The following is an 18,074-nucleotide window of genomic DNA, read 5'->3' as shown; positions in this document are numbered from 1 at the left end:
ACCTGGCAAAAACCCAAATTGTGGCAACATGCCATGCTACAAATTCCAGGGCAAGCAGTTGCTTCCCCATCTGTCTCAATAGCAGACTATGGACTTTTCCTCCAGGAACTTGTCCACACCTTTTTTAAAATCCGGATATGCTAACTGCTGTTACTACATCCTCTGGCAAAGAGTTCCAGAGCTTAACTATTCATTGTGTAAAAAAATATTTCCTTCTATTTGTTTTTTTTTTTTTTAATGTATGCAATCAAATGTGAATGCATATATTACATGCATAAGGAGGAGTGGCCTAGTGGTTAGGGTGGTGTACTTTGGTCCTGAGGAGCTGAGTTTGATTCCCGACACAGGCAGCTCCTTGTGACTCTGGACAAGTCACTTAACACTCCATTGCCTGCCACATTGAGCCTGCCATGAGTGGGAAAAAGCACGGGGTACAAATGTAATTAAAAAAAAAATAGCTTTATGTTTAAGTCTGTTTATTGACATCATGAAGCAAATAAACATTCACAGCTTCTAACCAATAACAATTTCTAATTTAACAGTCAACTATCAGCCTTTTCCAAACGTCAAATCATTTTCTTCTTTTTTCTCCCAGCATCCCTCCCCCCTTTCCTTCCCTCCCTCTTTATAGTTATATCTTATTATTAACGGTGATATATCCAGTATTCACATTAAACATAATCAGTATGACATCTTCACCACCCTTCCTATCATAACACCATGTTTATTTACCTCCCCCCCCCATGTCTTCGCCTTCCTTCCCCTCCCCCCCTTCCCTAAGTCCCCACTCCAGTGGTATATTAATTTATAAACCACATGTACTGTATCACTATCTACAGAGTTACATGTTTATTATGTGTCCCTTTGCTGCTGCCGGCAGTGACAGCCAAAACGGGGTCCATATTTTACAGTAGTCCTCTTCCTTAAAACTGGGTGTATGGTCTACCACTCTTCTCTCAAACCTCATCAAACAAATCATTTGGCACCTCCATTGTGCGATGGTTGGTGTTTTATTTGTAATCCATTCAGCAAGTATTACTTTTTTGGCTATCATAGTTGCTCGAGTCACAAATCCTCGATATCCCGCCGGGATTGGGGAAGATAATCTAGGGCTCCCAAATAGTAGGTATACATTGTATCTCCATTCGTCTCCCCACATAGTTGAGATGGTCTTTAATAGGATTTCCCAAAAGTTCACTATTTTGGGGCAGTTCCAAAACATATGCCCCAGGAGCACTCCTGGTGCCCCACATTTGGGGCATGCTCCATCAGCTGATACTCCTAGATGAAATGCCCTCCGTGGTGCTATAAAGAGGCGCATTACCATTTTATATTGTTGCTCCCAGAGGGCTGCCATTTTGCAGCTTCCTCGCAAGGATAATATGTGAGTCTGTAGCATTTTACTGGAAACTTCAATCCCCAGATCCAAACTCCAAGCTCGTGCCAGTTGATTGTAATCCGGTTCTTGTACCGTGTCTCTGATATGCCTATGGTGCATTTTCAGTGGACTTTATTTTGTGAGTTCAGAGAGAAAGCGGAAGACAGTTCTTCTTGAACGTCTTCAGTTAGGTCCTCCCATGTTAGGGCGGAAATATAATGTTTCAGTTGGAGGTAATAGAAGAAGTCCGATTGTGGGAGTGTGAAGGTGGTCTTAATTTGTTGAAATGGCTGGATATGGCCGTCGTCTGTCAGTATCTGCAGTAGATATTTCAAGCCTTTATTTTACCAGCGCTGAAAGGCATTATGTATCTCCCCCGGGGGGAAGTGTGGGTTGCCACTCAATGATAGAAAGGGGGTTGTCCTTGTGGAAAAGTGATGCAGCTTACAAATCCATCTCCATACCGCTTTTACTGTCGGCAAGATATATGTATGGCTCAGTACTGGGGGCATCTGTCCACCTCCAGTGTGTAGTAAACAACTAAAATGCGTATCTGTCATGAGCACCAGTTCTATATCTGTTGCCGTGAATTCTGATGTTTTGCGAAACCAATCTGTGATATGTCTCATACCACATGCAATTGTAAGGTATCTTATGCTCAAAAGTCCCAAGCCTCCATACTCCACCGGAATCTGGAGACTTTCAATTGACATTCGGGCCTTCCTCCCTTTCCAAAGGAACCATTGCAGTTGTTTATTCAGTTTTTTCTCATCATCTGACCTGAGGAAGAGTGGTAGTGTTTGGAAGATATAGAGCCACTTGGGCACAATCACCATATTATACAATGCAATCCGCCCCATCAATGTTAATGGGTATTCTTGCCACATTCGTAATAGTAACCGTGTTTTGTTTAATAGTGGATCCACATTATTGTTATATAGCTGTGTTAAATCCTGTAATAAGTAGGTACCTAAGTATTTAAGTTTTTTTTCTTCCCACGTCAGAGGGAAATTACCTTTCTCTATGTCCCCTTCACTTGGATATACCCTCAATCCTACTGATTTCTGTATATTTAATGAAAAACCTGATAGCTTGCCATATTGTTCAATTACTTGCAGGATTTTCCCTAGTGCGGCCTGGGGGTTGGCTGTAATCACTGCTACGTCGTCTGCAAAGGCTAATGTTTTGATCACCTCTCCGCCCACTGCTATCCCTGGGATCTCCCTCTCTGCTCTCAAAGTTCATAACAAGGGGTCTATAGATATCACAAAAAGTAGGGGAGATAGGGGACACCCCTGCCTCGTGCCTCTCTTTATATTAAATACTGGTGTCTTAACGCCATTCACTAGTATGGAAGCTTCCGGATTTTTATATAATGTTAGTATGGCTTGGTAGAACCACCCCTGGAACCCCACATATTTAAGCGTGGTGAATAGGTATGTCCAATCTACTTTATCGAATGCTTTTTCGGCATCCAAACTGTAGAGGCATGCCGGGATCTTTTTCTGTTGACTAGTTGCCATTGCCAGGAGTAATTGCCTAACATTCTTTACTGTTTGTCGATTCCTGACAAATCCCACTTGATCCTCTCCGATCACCCTTGGAAGTACTGCAGCTAACCTATTAGCTAGCAGTTTGGCCAGTATTTTTATGTCTACATTTAGTAGTGATATTGGTCTATATGACGCTGCTTGATGTTCAGGGCGTCCTGGCTCGGGGTAAGGGTGATTAGTGCTGTATTTGCATATTGTGGAAAGATGCCTTCTTTGACTACGCGTTCATAATAGTCATGTATGGGACCCAGGGATGTGAGTGGTAGTAATTTATAGAACTCCCCCGTAAATCCATCTGGGCCAGGCGCTGAGCCTAGGGGTAAGGACTTAATGACCTCTTGAATCTCTTTCCCTTTTAGTGGGCTAGCTAGGTCTTCACTTTCTCGCTCCGTAAGTTTGGGAACCCCTACCTGTGTTAGATATTGCTCAATTTCTACTGGGTCTGGTTTGCTCGGGCTATCATACATGCGCTGGAAATACCTTCTAAAAAGTTTTGCTATGTCTTCACTGTGATTACATAATTTCCCTTTTTCATCTCTAACTACTGTTATGGGTTTGCGCGTCCCCCCGGACTTAACCAACCTCATTATCATTGACCCTGCCTTATTTCCAAACCTTTGTAATTAAAATTTTTGGTAGGCCATAGATCTGCACACCCGCTCGTTTATTAGGGAATTCAACGTCACTTGTATTGTATGTAGCTGTTCCTTAGTCGTCGGGTTTGGCCTCTGTATGTATCTGGCTTCAGGGCCGTGCCTAGGGTCTCTGGCGCCCCCCTGCAGACTATCAGTTGGTGGCGGCCCTCCCCCCCCTCCCCGTGAAAATGATCGCTCACCACTTGCCATACTGACAGGAATTGTCAGCAATATTCTTAGAAACAAATTGCTATACATTGCAAAATAAGATAGCAGATGTAAATTCTCAAAGTGGACATATTCCAAACACTAAAATGAAAATAAAATGATTTTTTTTCTACCTTTGTTGTCTGGTGACTTTCTTTTTCTGATCATGCTGGCCCAGTATCTGATTCTGCTGCTATCTGTCCTCTTAACTCCGTTTCCAGGGCTTCCTTTCCATTTATTTCTTTCCTTTCCTCCTTTCTTCTTCATTTCTGGTCCTCAGCTTCTGCCTATTTTCTTCATCCATGTGCAGTTTTTCTCCTCTCTTCCTTTTCCCTCATTTCATCTCCTTCATCTCTCTTCCCTCCCCTCTATGTCCAGCAATTTCGCCTCTCTCCCTGAGCCCTGCCCTCCCATCCATGCTCCTCTGTCCCCTGCCCCCTCCATTCATCCTTTTCCAGCAATTCCCCTCTCTCCCTGAGCCCTGCCCTCCCAATCCATGCCCATCCATGCTCCTCTGTCCCCTGCCACCTCCATTCATCCTTTTCCAGCAATTCCCCTCTCTCCCTGAGCCCTGCCCTCCCAATCCATGCCCATCCACGCTCCTCTGTCCCCTGCCCCCTCCATTTATCCCTATCCAGCAATTCCCCTCTCTCCCTGAGCCCTGCCCTCCCAATCCATGCTCATCCATGCTCCTCTGTCCCCTGCCCCCTCCATTCATCCTTTTCCAGCAATTCCCCTCTCTCCCTGAGCCCTGCCCTCCCAATCCATGCCCATCCATGCCCCTCTGTCCCCTGCCCCCTCCATTCATCCTTTTCCAGCAATTCCCCTCTCTCCCTGAGCCCTGCCCTCCCAATCCATGCCCATCCATGCTCCTCTGTTCCCTGCCCCCTCCATTCATCCCTATCCAGCAATTCCCCTCTCTCCCTGAGCCCTGCCCTCCCAATCCATGCTCCTCTGTCCCCTGGCCCCTCCATTCATCTCTTTCCAGCAATTCCCCTCTCTCCCTGAGCCCTGCCCCTCCCATCCATGCTCCTCTATCACCCTCCAATAATCCCTATCCAGCAATTCCCCTCTCTCCCTTCCATGACCCCCCCTCGCATCCATGCTCCTCTCTCTCCTCTCGCTCCCATGTCCCATCATGCCCCAGTTGGCCTGGCCCGCCCTCTTCTCCCCTCCCCCTTCGCATCATGCTGTCGTCTCTCCCCTGCCCTCCCGCTCCCATTGTTCAACTGCCCGCCCTCTTCTCTCCCCCCAACATCCCTTTTCTTTTTTTTTCTTTTTAAATTTACCTCCGTGGCGGTTCCGGCAGCGCAGCGTCAGTGAAGGAGGCGGCGCTCCCGACGTCTCTAGCCTTCCCTTCACTGTGTTCCGCCTTCTTCTGATGTCAAGGAAATGACATCAGAAGAAGGCGGAACACAGCGAAGGGAAGGCTAGAGACGTCGGGAGCGCCGTCTCCTTCACTGTTGGGGGGGGGGAGAACAGGGTGGGAAGTTGAACAATGGGAGCGGGAGGGCGAGCGAGGTGAGCATGGTGCGGTGGCGCCCCCCCAGAGGGAAGCGCCCCCCTGCCATGCTTACCTCGCTTACCGTGTTGGCACAGCCCTGTCTGGCTTTCGCCTTTCGGAGCCTAGCTTCCAGCTGCAAGATTGCTATGGAGTTTTTCATGTTCCTAGCGTGAATGTACGCTATCACCTCTCCGCGTATCACAGCCTTAGCTGCTGACCAGAATAATGTCAGGTGTCCCATATGCTGTTTATTATTATGCGCGTACTCCTCCCATTTCTGGCTTAAGAATTCCCGAAATTCTTTATTATGGTATAGGTATGATGGGAATCTCCAACCCCCTGCCCCTTGATAATATGTTGTGGTCTCCAACTCTATCCAGACTATGGAGTGGTCAGAGATCTCCTCTGGACCTATTTCTGCTGTAAGCACCTTGGTAAATGTGGGTTGGCTAATCAATATGTGGTCCAACCTAGAAAATGTACCATGAGCGAGCGATTGGTGCGTGTAATCTCGCTCCCCCGGGTGTAATGCACGCCATGTGTCTACCAGGTTAAGTGAGTGCATAAAAAATATCATAGCTTGTGATTTTGGTCCTCTGCGATGCGCCACGTCTGGGGCTGAACAATCCCACTTCGGGTCAGCGATTAAATTAAAGTCTCCCATTACCAAGAGATGGGCAGTTTTATAGGGCATACAAATATCTGCCAACTTAGCCAGAAATTTTGGATCGTATCTGTTAGGCCCATATAATCCTAATAGTAAGTAATCTCTATTTTGTATCCACAATTTAACTAGTATGTAGTTCCCTTTGGGATCGGTTTGGATTAATTCTGATTTAACTGCCAAACCTTTACGGACCAATATAGCTACTCCTCCCTTGCGGGTCCCAGTTGTGGTAGAGAAAACTTCCCCTACCCATCGTGTTTTTAATTTCAGGTGTTCCTCAAGGGATAATCTGGTTTCTTGTATGCATGCAATATCAATTTTATGTCTCTTTAAGGCAGAAAGGATTTTTGTTCTTTTCACCGGTGTTGTTATCTCTCCCATGTTCCACGTAGCAAATTTGAGTGTTTTAATCTGTTAAGGAATTTTGGAGCCTGTCTCAGCAATTATACTTAATAAGTCTACTCCCGGGCGCCCAGCCTCACCCGTGAGTCTGCAAAGGGTCCATATTACTCCCTCCTTCCTTCTACGTTCCCACTGTAGTGTGATAGAAAACCATACCTGTGTATCTCTGCAAGTACAAAAGTCTATTAATCTCTTGATATTATATATTACCACTGGAGTCCCCCTCCTCCCTTCCTTCCCTCTCCCCGAACCCCCCTCCCTCCTATCTCCCTCCTGGCCAAAACCCTTCCTCCAAACTAGAATTTCTAAGATCATGTGATGTTGAGCCCCCCTCCCCCCGGATACACATTTACATTTTACAAGTCCAAAATTCTACCTTTCTAGGCCCATTTCCTTTCTCCCCTGATTTTCATTCAACAACATTGTCCAGCAGTCTTCCTTATATTTAGTTCAACAGTCTATGGATACCTGTTCTGGATTGCAATTATAGAGTTAGTTTTTCCATATATATCATAGACGTTACTGGCTCTGCAACGGTGTTCTGTCCTGTCCCGCCTTTGTTTTCAAGCTGGTTCCATTGCAGTAATAAACGCCCTGGCTGTCTGTGGAGTTTTAAATAAGTGCCACTTCTCTTGATGGAATATTTTAAGGGTAGCTGGGTATGCCAAGGCAAATTTCTTTTTTGTTTCCGCTAATGTTTTGCACAGGGGGTGAAATTCCTTTCTTTTTTCTTGAAGGCTGTAGGAATAGTCCTGAAAAATCTTTATCGGGTGTCCATTATAGCACAGCGTGTCTCTCTTCATTTGTACACCCTTCATTATTTCAACTTTATGTGTAAAGTTATGGATCTTTATAATTACCACCCTGGGCCTCTGATTTTGCTCGGGCCTGCGTCCTATGCGATGTGCCCGCTCTAAGCACAGTTTTTCTGTGCTATCGGAAAGCACCATCTCCGAGGTCAGCCATCTTTCCAAAGCTGTTTGTAACATGTGCTCTGGCACCGACTCCGGGATTCCTACAATTCGAAGATTATCTCGTCTCGATCGATTTTCTAGCTCATCGAGCTGTTGTGCTTGTATTTGCACCTGTTTCTGCAATTCCTCCAATTGCGTAGATTTGCCAGCTCCCTCGTCTTCAATCTCTGAGACTCTTTTTTCTAATTCGCCAGTGCGTCTCGTTGTATCCTCTAATCGGGTTTCCATCGTGGTAAGTTGATCCGAGAGATGTTTTAATTGGGGTTCCAAAGTGTCCTTTACTGCTGCTGTTGTTGTGGAGTGAAAGCAGGTGGTTCTGGCGTCGGTGTAGGGCCCGCCGCCATTTTCAGTTCTCCAGCTTTTGTCTTATCCCCCTCTTTCTTTACGCTTTTCGCCGGCATCCCCGCTTCCAACTTTATAACAAAGGGGTCCATATATCTGCGCCTCCTTTCTTCTGTGATTTTCTCCCGATTTAGTTTCTATTTTCCAATGTTTTGTGTCCCGAGGGCAGGGAGGGCTCGAGAGAGGAGCTACTCAGCGTCTGCTCCCTTCAGCTCATCAATCCTTCTTCTATTTGTTTTAAAAGTATTTCCATGTAACTTCCTTGAGTGTCCCCTAGTCTTTGTACTTTTGGAATGAGTAAAAATCGATTTACTTCTACTCATTCTACACCACTGAGGATTTTGTAGATCTCAATCATAACTCCCATCTTTCTCTTTAGCCTTTCTTCATATGAGAGGAGTTCCAACCCCTTTATCATTTTGGTTGCTCTTCTTTGAACCTTTTCTAATTCTGCTTTATCTTTTTTGAGATACAGTGACCAGAACTGAACGCAATACTCAAGGTGCAATCGCACCATGAAGCGATATAGAAGCATTATAGTATTTTCAATCGTATTCACCATCCCTTTCCTAATAATTCCTAGCATCCTTTTTGATTTTTTTGGCCACCACCGCACACTGAGGAGAAGATTTCAGTGTACTATCTACAATGAGACCTAGATTTTTTCTTGACTGCTGACCCCAAAGGTGGAGCCTAGCATCAGGTAACTATGATTCAGATTATTCTTTCCAATGTGCATCACCTTGCATTTGTCCACATTAAGTTTCATCTACCATTTGGATGCCCCATCTTCCAATTTCCTAAGGTCTTCCTACAATATTTCACAGTCCGCACGTATTTTAAGAATCTTGAATAATTTTGTGTCATCTGCAAATGTAATCATCTCACTCGTCATTCTGATTTCCATATCATTTATAAACATGTTAAATAGCACTGGTCCCAGTATTGATCCCTGTGGCATGCCAGCCACTTTTCACCCTTCTCCATTGAGAGAAATGACCATTTAACCCTACTCTCTATTTTCTGTCCAATAACCAATTTCTAATCCACATCAGACCATTGCCTCCTATCCCACGACTCTTTAATTTTCTGAGGAGTCTCTTATGAGGAACTTTATCAAAAGCTTTCTGAAAATATAGATATACTACATCAACCGGCTCACCTTTATCCACATGTTTATTCACTCCTTCAAAGAAATGAAGAAAATTGGTGAGGCAAGACTTCTCCTGGCTGAACCCATGCTGACTCTGTCCCATTAATCCATGTTTGTCTATGTGTTCTGTAATTTTATTCTTTATAATAGTTTCCATTATTTTGCCCAGCACTGACGTCAGGCTTACCTGACTGTAATTCTCTGGAACCCTTTTTAAAAATCAGCATCACATTGACCACCCTCCAATCTTCCGGTACTACGGTCGACTTTAACGACAGTTTGCATATTACTAACAGCAGATCAGCAATTTCATGCTTGAGTTCTTTGAGTACCCTTGGATGTATGCTATCCAGTCCAGGTGATTTACTACTCTTTAATTTGTCAATTTGGCTCAGTACAAGAATGGCAAAATGAGATTTATCATTAAATACAATTCAAAATTGGAGAAATGGGGGGTGGGGTCCTGTCTTTCATTCAGATTGTTGACCAGTGCATTTTCATGCAAAGGGATTAGGTTTGGTTCAGAGTCCCTGGCTATTTCCTTAATATCCATGCAACGGAACTGGTTTAATTATTTACCTCCAGGCTGCAGTTAACTTCTCATCTACTAAAAGAAAGGTATTTGACTAGCACAGTCTATGGCCCTAATGTACCAGGGGTGGAAATCAGTCTCAGAGCAAGGGAAGCTGCTTGACAGTGTCAAGGGAGTAGAGGTATGGCAAACCTGTCTTAAAGCACTGCCTGCTGCTGTGGAGCTGAATGAGGAAAGTGCTACAAAATCCAGCCAGAGAAAAAGTAAACAGGGACTAGGGCAATCTCAGAAGCTTTACCAAGATAAAAACACCAGGGGGCCCTTTTACTAAGATACGTAGGTGCATCCAACGTGCACCAAATTGGAACTGGGCGGTAATTCCATTTTTGACGCACATCCAAAATATGCGGTAGAAAATATTTTCTATTTTCTACCGCATGGTGCTTACCTGCCGGTAATCAGCATTTTACGTGCACTGGCCGCTTACCGCCCGGTTACCGCATGAGACCTTACCACTAAGTCAGTGGGTGGCAGTAAGGTCTTTGGGCCAAAAATGGACATGCGCTGGTTTTAATTTTGTTGCACGTCCATTTTCGGCCACAAAAAAATGCCTTTTTTTCCAGCTGTGCTGAAAAAAATGACCTGAGAGTATCCAAAACACACGCCTACACCAGCGCAGGCCCACAGATTTCCTTCTGGGGAGACTCAGGTTTACTCTAAGAAACATAATTAGAGAATCAGAGAGAAGAATGTAAAAGACTGTATTAAATTATTTAACTTCTTACATCTATTGGCATATACATTTGTATAAATAGTTATTCTGAAGCATTTGTCCCAGTTATGTAATATTCAAGTTGAGTGCCTTGGAACTGAAATCCAGGTGTGGACTGCTTTATTGATTACAAGGAATTTGATGAGAGTGTGGATTAAAGGGTCAGCTGGGCTCCTAGCTGTTCTAGTCTCAGCCTTGACTTCAAACCTCAGTCCAAAAGTCTTTATAGTAACCTGCCCTGATGCTCACTGGGCAACTAAGGATTACACAGGCATTTATTTTTTAAGCATATTCTGCTATATTAGCAATTTAAGATTTGCAATATGTGCCTGTAAAAATTCTGACTCAAAGCACCTTGGATAAATAAAGAAGGACAAATAAATAAAATGAGAGAACTGTTTTATTTCACCGAGGAGAATTTAATTTTCTTAATGTGCTTTTCATGTGTGAAATGTCTACAGCCATCTGACAAGGACCCTTTACTTGGCTTGCTACCAGTGAAGTGACCCAGTTTCATTATACATTCAACAGTAGACATTTCTATAAGCAAATATCCTGGTCAGAGCGGGCCTTTTTATACACCAGGGTATAAATACTGCATCCTGAGCAGGAAGTGTTCTAGGGACCAGAGTGTGAGCTCAGACCTTGTCATACACTGCACCCAATATCATCTTCCCTCCAGCACCATGGGGGTTTTTCTCACCAGCATCTACACCTTCTCTGCTCTGATAGCCACAGGTAAGACTCCTTCCTTGCAATGTCTTTCTGTCACCATTCACAGGATGATCCTTATTAATAATCCCACTCCTTTCTACCATTTTCATAGCTTATTGAATTCACTACATCCTGTCATATCATTGTGACAAAAGGTAAGCATGGGCTAGAGAATGACAAGACCAATATGGTTCCCAAGGAAGTAAGAAAAAAGAGCAAAAAAAGAAGCATTGAAGAAATATAAAATCCATCCCTTAATTTTTTTTGGAACAACCCACAGAATTTGGAATGTTATGTGCCTAAAAAAGATGTTCTCAAAAATAAACTTTTATGCAAATAAGTGTGCTTTGAGATCCTGTGTCACACCTGCTCTTTTGCTCAGGGAGTTTGGCCTAGAAAATCTTTGCTCATGCTTTAAAAAATCAAAAAGTATGTGCATAAACCTCAGATTGAGGCACAGTTAGAATACGCCTAGTGGGTTTATAGAATATGCCTAGCGGCCATGTCTACGCTACCTCTAGGCACATCCATTTCACCATGTAAAACTTGGTGTAAATACCAGCGCCTAAGTTAGGCATGGAGCAGGTGTATTCTATAACTCTGTGTGTAAATTTTTGGAGTGCCCACGATCTGGTCATTCCATGTCCCCTTTTGGTAGCACCTCGAATATTGTGTTCAATTCTGGTCATCGCATCTTTAAAAAGATATAATGGAATTAGAAAAAGTACAGAGAAGGACAACGAATATGATAAAGGGGATGGGACAATTTCCCTATGAGGAAAGGCTGAAGCGTCTAGGGCTCTTCAGCTTGGAGAAGAGATGGTTGAAGGAGATCTGATAGAGGTCTATAAAATAATGAGGGGAGTGGAACAGGTAGATGTGAATCGTTTGTTTATTCTTTCCAAAAATACTAGTACAAACGGGCATGCAATGAAGCTACAAAGTAGTAAATTTAATATAAATTGTAAAAACATTTTCTTCACTCAACGTGTAATTAAACTCTGGAATTCGTTGCCAGAGAATGTGGTAAAGGCGATTTAAAAAGGGTCTGATGGCTTCCTAAAGGAAAAGTCCATAGACCATTATTAAATTGACTTGGGAAAATCCACTGCTTATTTCTGGGATAAGCATCACAAAATGTATTGAGCTTTTCTGGGATCTTGCTAGGTATTTGTGACCTGGATTGGCCACTGTTGGAAACAGGATACTGGGTTTGATGGACCTTTGGTCTGTCCCCGTGTGGCAATACTTAAGTACTCATTAGAATGTACATGCACCATGTTACAGAATACACTTAGCAAGTTGTGCATGTAAATTCTAATTTATGCCAATTAGTGTCAATAATTCTTTGTTAAGTGGCAATTATCAGTGCTGATTGACTTTTTAAGGTTATTAAATTGCACGAGGAAATCCAGAAAACAACCAGATTTGTGTGCGCAATTTTGTCACGCTATATAGAATCTGGGGTTATGTGTGTAAATGTTTGACCTGCCAACGCCCCTCCCCTGGGAACACACCCTTGCATTTCAGCACTAAGGGGTTCTTTTACTAAGGTGCACTATCAGATTTAGCACACACTAACACATTTTAAATGATAAGGTGCCCATAGGAATATAATGGGCATCTTATCATGTAGTGCATCTTAGTAAAAGGACCCTATAGGCAGGTGCAAACATAAAACTGCGCAGAGGTCACAAAGTGTAACTGCTAGTATTCAATACATTTGTCACGCTGGTCAGGAATAGTGAGCCCTTGGGCCACTGCCGAGGAGCGGCAGCGGCAGGCGAATCACCCAAACAGGAGGCAAGGCAGAACAGACTGGTACCACCAGAACTGGAACAGCCGGACTGAAGCTGCTGGACTGAAATAGAAGCAATAAGCAGTAAGCAGGAGAAGAGTCCACAAGCCAAGCAGAGTCTTACTGGCAGGCAGCAAAGCAGAAGGGAAATCAGGAACTAAACAGAGTCTATAGGCTGGCGGCAATCATAGTAAACCAGGAATCAAGTAGGGACTTGGGCAGGCAGCAAACAGGAGAATAAGCCAGGAATCAGGCAGGGTCTTGGGCAGGCAGCAGACAGTAGAATAAACCAGGAAACAAGCAGGGTCTTGGGGAGGCAGCAGACAGTAGAATAAACCAGGAAACCAGCAGGATCAAAGGCAGGCAGCAATCAGTAGAATAATCCATGAAAACAAGCAGGGTCACGCTGACAAAGAAAGCTTTCAGGACAGGAACCACAACAGACCAACAGGGACAGGAACACAACTCAAGACCTCTGTTGCCAAGGCAAAGTAGAACATTTCCAGGTGGTTAATACATACAACAAACAAGGGAGGTCACCAGGTAAGGGTGCTGCTTAGTTCTAAAAATCCCAAGCCAGTCTGGAAGGCTGGAAAATCCGGACCGGACCGGACCGGCATGACTTCTGGAACATGGGAAACAGCAAACAGACAGTTCATCGCAGCCACCTGGTCTAACCACCAGGTGGCAAGATGCATGAGTGCATGAAACATGGGCACAATCGTGACAACATTTATATGTGCAATTGGCACAAAGGTTTTGGTGCCATGTAATAAAATGAGAGTAAATGACCACATTAAATTAAATAACTCCTCCTAGTGTTGCCAAGGTCCATGATGGCTACTGGCATCACAGCATAGTGGAGTGTATTATTTATAGCCATAAATGCTGCAGATAAACACAATCTACTCCTCCCTGTGGCAGCTTTGTGCCAGATTTGTGGGAACTCCAGTCAGATTACCTTTCCTGTGCCTGAGCTGCCTCTTCTGCCATAGGCTCCACTGCTTCTGAACAGCCTTTTGCTTCTGCTCCCTGGCACTGGATAGCTCTTGCAAGAACATAGCAGGAGTTCAGGCAGTACTCAACTTACTCTGTCTGAAAACTGCATGGTGCCACAAGATTCAGGGGTAGTGGGGCCCAAGGCAATAGTGACAAGGACAAGGTCACTCTTTAGGCAAGGGCAATAGAGGCAGTTGCAGAGGGGCCCATGGACCCAGCATGTCCCCTTATTTCGGAACCCTTGCCGCCGCCCCATAACTTAATGTAGAGCCCAACTGAACCCAGGATAATAAGTTTCTACCAAAATCGAATCTGCAACAGAACTTGGCTGTTTGGTTTCAGTAGAAACTGAAACAAAAAATAAAACTGCACCCTACTCCCTCTCTCATACCCTACCAAAAAAAAAAACCTCCCAAGACCACACCCTCTGCTGCGGCCCTTCCCTCAATCTCTGCCCCCTCCTGCAATTATTTTCTGCCCCCACATGACCACCTGTACGCCCTCCCTGGGCCTACCTTTGGAAGCCTTGGTGGTATAGTGGTGTCTTTGGAGGCAGGAACAAAGCCCACTCATTCCTGTCCCATGCTGCTTCTCCAAAATAATGACTGCTGAGACTGTCATGGGAGGTCCCGGCAGCCATTTTGTGATTGGAACCAGAATGAGCAGGAGGGATGGGAGGGGAAGACCCGAAAAGTTTTATCATGAAGCCATGGGGAGAAGAGAGAAGTCCTGGGCAGAGCCCACCAACCTGGTCTGCATAGGGCTGCACAATTGCTAAGGCTGGCCCTGGACAAACTAATAAGAAAATCATTGTTCTAAGTGTAACCCAGGTCTCACGTGGGCTCCCGCTGGGCTCTGGCAAACTCCAGGTCCCCACCTGGGCCACTAAAACACACAATTCTCTTCTACCTCACAGAATTCACTCCATCAGTGTCTACATTGGGCGCCAGTTTTGTGTAACCCCCAGGCCACATGTTTCCCCGTCTCAGTCCACTCAATTTCAACCCAGGGTACCAAGGAGGTTTAGGTTGCACTGACTGGGGCTCTATTCAGCTTCTGCCCTGCACATTTACTTATGACATTTGTATCCCACAATTATCTCAAACAAGTTTGGGTTCAATGTGGCTTACATTAAAAGTAGAACATTTAATAACAAATCCAAGTTATATTAGCAGGGCTGGTGCTAGGGTTTCTGGGGCCTCCCCTGCAAACTATCAGTTTGCGCTCCCCCCCCCCCCCCCCCAGTCAAGCATCTCCTTTCTCTTCTCTCCCTCCCCCTTCTATCCTGCCCCCTTTTTCAGCCCAGTGCCTTAAAAGGTGAAGAACAAAAGTTTGGTTATTTTTCACTCAACAGCTTTTTAATTTATTTGAAAGCTTCCCATATGTACATATAAATATCATGAAATAAAATTGAATATCACTAAAACTGCTTAAAAATAATTGTAGGTGGTGGAAACAGCACTAATAAAAGCTATATTTTGTGATCCTTTTTCTACACTGTTCTATACATTACAATATGGCCACATTTCAATGAGGATATCCTGTTTACTGATGGCTTCATCTTAACTGTGGCTGTAATCTGCCTTGGGAAGCCTGGTGTTATAAAGATTGGAAGTAAAATTAAACTCTCCTTTCATTGGGGCACATGGAATCACATCTGCACCTCATCTCTTTTGTACAAATGGATTATTCTGTTTTGAGCATGTTTGAGAGTGTTGAAAAAATGGCTGCCAAGAATTTTTTTAAACACTCTGGCGCCACCTGTGGCACAGAGAGCAAACAAGAAAGGGAGTAGCGGCAGTGGGCAGGAAAGAGTGGAATTCTTTCCTTGCTCCGCAGCCGCAGAGGCCACTACACCACTAGAGCGGGACCTGGCCTTCAATGTATGTCTTGGGAGGGCTGTAGTGTCCAGCGGCAGTGGCCAGTGGAGCGCAGCACAACAGGTATGAATGGCAGTTTCTGGCACCCTCTCAAATGTTGGTGCCCCCTTGCCATGCATACCCTGCTTACCGCGTTCTGCCGGACCTGTATATTAGTTATAAAGATAAAAACTTATGTGAATACAATGTAATAACAATAATAGAATGCAAGAATCAACAGGAATAGTACATCTTAAGGATTGAACAGTGAATTAGTTGCTTTTGTCAATGTGAGATGATCTTAATAAGTACGTTTTTAGCAATTTGCAAAATACAAAATAGTCAGTTGTATGACATGGAGGGGCATAATCGAACGAAAGCGTCTATCTCCATGGGCGACTATCTCCAAGAACGGGTCCGTGAAGGGGCGGACCGAACCGTATTTTCGAAAACAAATAGACGCCCATGTTTTATTCCACAATGTGTGAGCTGGGCGTTTTTGCTTTTCAGCGATAATGGAAAATGAAATCGCCCAGCTCAAAAACGAATAAATCCAAGGCAATTGTTCATGGGAGGGGCCAGGATTCGTAGTGCACTGGTCCCCCTCACATGCCAGGACACCAACCGGCCACCCTAGGGGGCACTTTTACAAAAACCAAAAAAAAAGTAAAAGAGCTCCCAGGTGCATAGCACCCTTCCCTTGTGTGTTGAGCCCCCCAAATCCCCCTCAAAACCCACTGTCCACAAGTCTACACCATTACTATAGCCCTAAGGGGTGAAGGGGGGCACCTACATGTGGGTACAGTGGGTTTAGGGGGGTTGGACGACTAATAAGCATTAAGCAGCACAATTGTAACAGGTAGGGGGGGATGGGCCTGGGTCCACCTGCCTGAAGTCCACTGCACTTCCTAACAACTGCTCCAGGGACCTGCATACTGCTGCCAGGGAGGTGGGTATGACATTTGATGGTGAACATAAAAAGTTGTGAAACATCATTTGTTGTGGTGGGAGGGGGTTAGTGACCACTGGGGGAGTCAGGGGAGGTCATCCCCGATTCCCTCTGGGGGTAATCTGGTCATTTAGGGCACTTTTTGGGGCCTTATTCGTGAAAAAACAGGGTCCAGGAAAAGTGCCCTAAATTCTAGCTACAAACGCATACTTATTTTCCATTATCGGCGAAAGGCGCCCATCTCTGTTCGGGTGGTAACCACGCCCCAGTTCCGCCTTCACCACGCCTCCGACACGCCCCCGTCAACTTTGTCCGCATCCGCGATGGAGTGCAGTTGAAAGCGTCCAAGTTCGGCTTTCGATTATACCGCTTTATTCGTTTTTGTGAGAAAAACGCCCATCTCCTGATTTAGGTCGGAACTTGGGCGTTTTTCTCGTTCGATTATAAGCTGGATAATCACTTAGGAAGGGAGTTCCATCTCATAGTATATTGATAGGAGAATCCAGCATTATGAATTGTTTTGTATTGAATTTTATTGCAATTTGGGAAGTGAGAACATGGAAGTCTCTGGAAGATTTCAATGTGTTGCACATTGGCAACTCAGTAAGGTTCTGCATATAAGATGGAGCTATGCCACATATTATTTGATAGGCAAATACACACAATTTGAAAGTGATGCGTTCATTTATTGGAAGCCGACCCTCAGGGGGAGGAATGCTGGCTTCGGCCTAACCCCTGGTAAGCCTTTCCTCAGCTGAGAGGTGCCCACCTCTACCACCGGCTGCCTTTCAGGTGCTGTGGAGGACTTGCAGCTCATCTGCATATCCTTACAGCCTTCTCCAGGGTGACACCCAGGTCCACCCCGATCCACTCAGGGCCTCCGCTCTAGGTGGGGCATTTTTCTCTTTGTATCTAATCTTTTTCTAGTTGCTAAAGTACCTTAATCGTTTATGGCCCCTATTCACATTCTCTTCCTAGCTCTGTCCCTTCCTAATCTTTTCCCTCACCCCCTACCTCTCTCCGCCACAGGAACTCACTTCCCATCCATTGACTTCATCACCTCACCTTCTCTCCTACCCTCTTCCTCCCTCTTGGCTTTTAATCTCCGTCTCTTTCTTCCCTCCATTTTGCCTTCCCCATTCCACCTAAATACCTCTCGCCTTCGACGCCTTCATGGCCACACCTCTCCTACTCTCCTCCGCTCTCTTTTACTCCTTCTCTTACTCTCAGCTGGTGACATCAATCCCAATCCTGGCCCTCCTCACCAACTATTATCCAAACTCTACAGATCTCACCGTGACCTCTCTAACTTCATCTTTATTCCTCTACTCCCCTCCTCTTCTCTGCCCTTCTCTTGCGCCCTATGGAATGCCCGCTCTATCTGTAACAAACTCCCCTATATCCAGGACCTCTTTATCTCGCGTCACCTCCATCTGCTCGCCATAACAGAAACCTGGCTCTGCCCTGATGACTCTGCTTCAGTCGCAGCCCTGTGCCATGGTGGTTATCTATTTTCACATACTCCTCGCCCTGCTGGCCGTGGGGGTGGTGTTGGACTACTTCTCTCTCCCTCCTCCAGATTTCAACCCCTTCTTCCACCTCAATCTCACTGTTTTTCCTCCTTTGAAGTCCACTC

At 44.9% G+C, this 18,074-nt stretch overlaps 1 protein-coding gene across 1 annotated transcript in view; it reads left to right on the top strand.

Moving 5' to 3' along the window:
- The first annotated feature begins 10,583 nt into the window (after positions 1 to 10,583).
- LOC115476908 (phospholipase A2 inhibitor and Ly6/PLAUR domain-containing protein-like) overlaps positions 10,584 to 18,074 on the top strand; it is a 31,958-nt gene continuing 24,467 nt past the window's right edge. The window contains exon 1 of the mRNA XM_030213483.1: positions 10,584 to 10,857. Coding sequence (XP_030069343.1) covers positions 10,806 to 10,857 — 52 coding nt within the window. The 5' untranslated portion in view covers positions 10,584 to 10,805. The remainder of the gene's footprint in view (positions 10,858 to 18,074) is intronic.

This window comes from Microcaecilia unicolor, chromosome 8 (assembly GCF_901765095.1).
Source record: "Microcaecilia unicolor chromosome 8, aMicUni1.1, whole genome shotgun sequence".
Classification (NCBI taxonomy): Eukaryota; Metazoa; Chordata; class Amphibia; order Gymnophiona; family Siphonopidae; genus Microcaecilia; species Microcaecilia unicolor.
The sequence above is the reverse complement of the archived record's forward strand: the minus strand, read 5'-3'. Positions and strand labels throughout refer to the sequence as shown.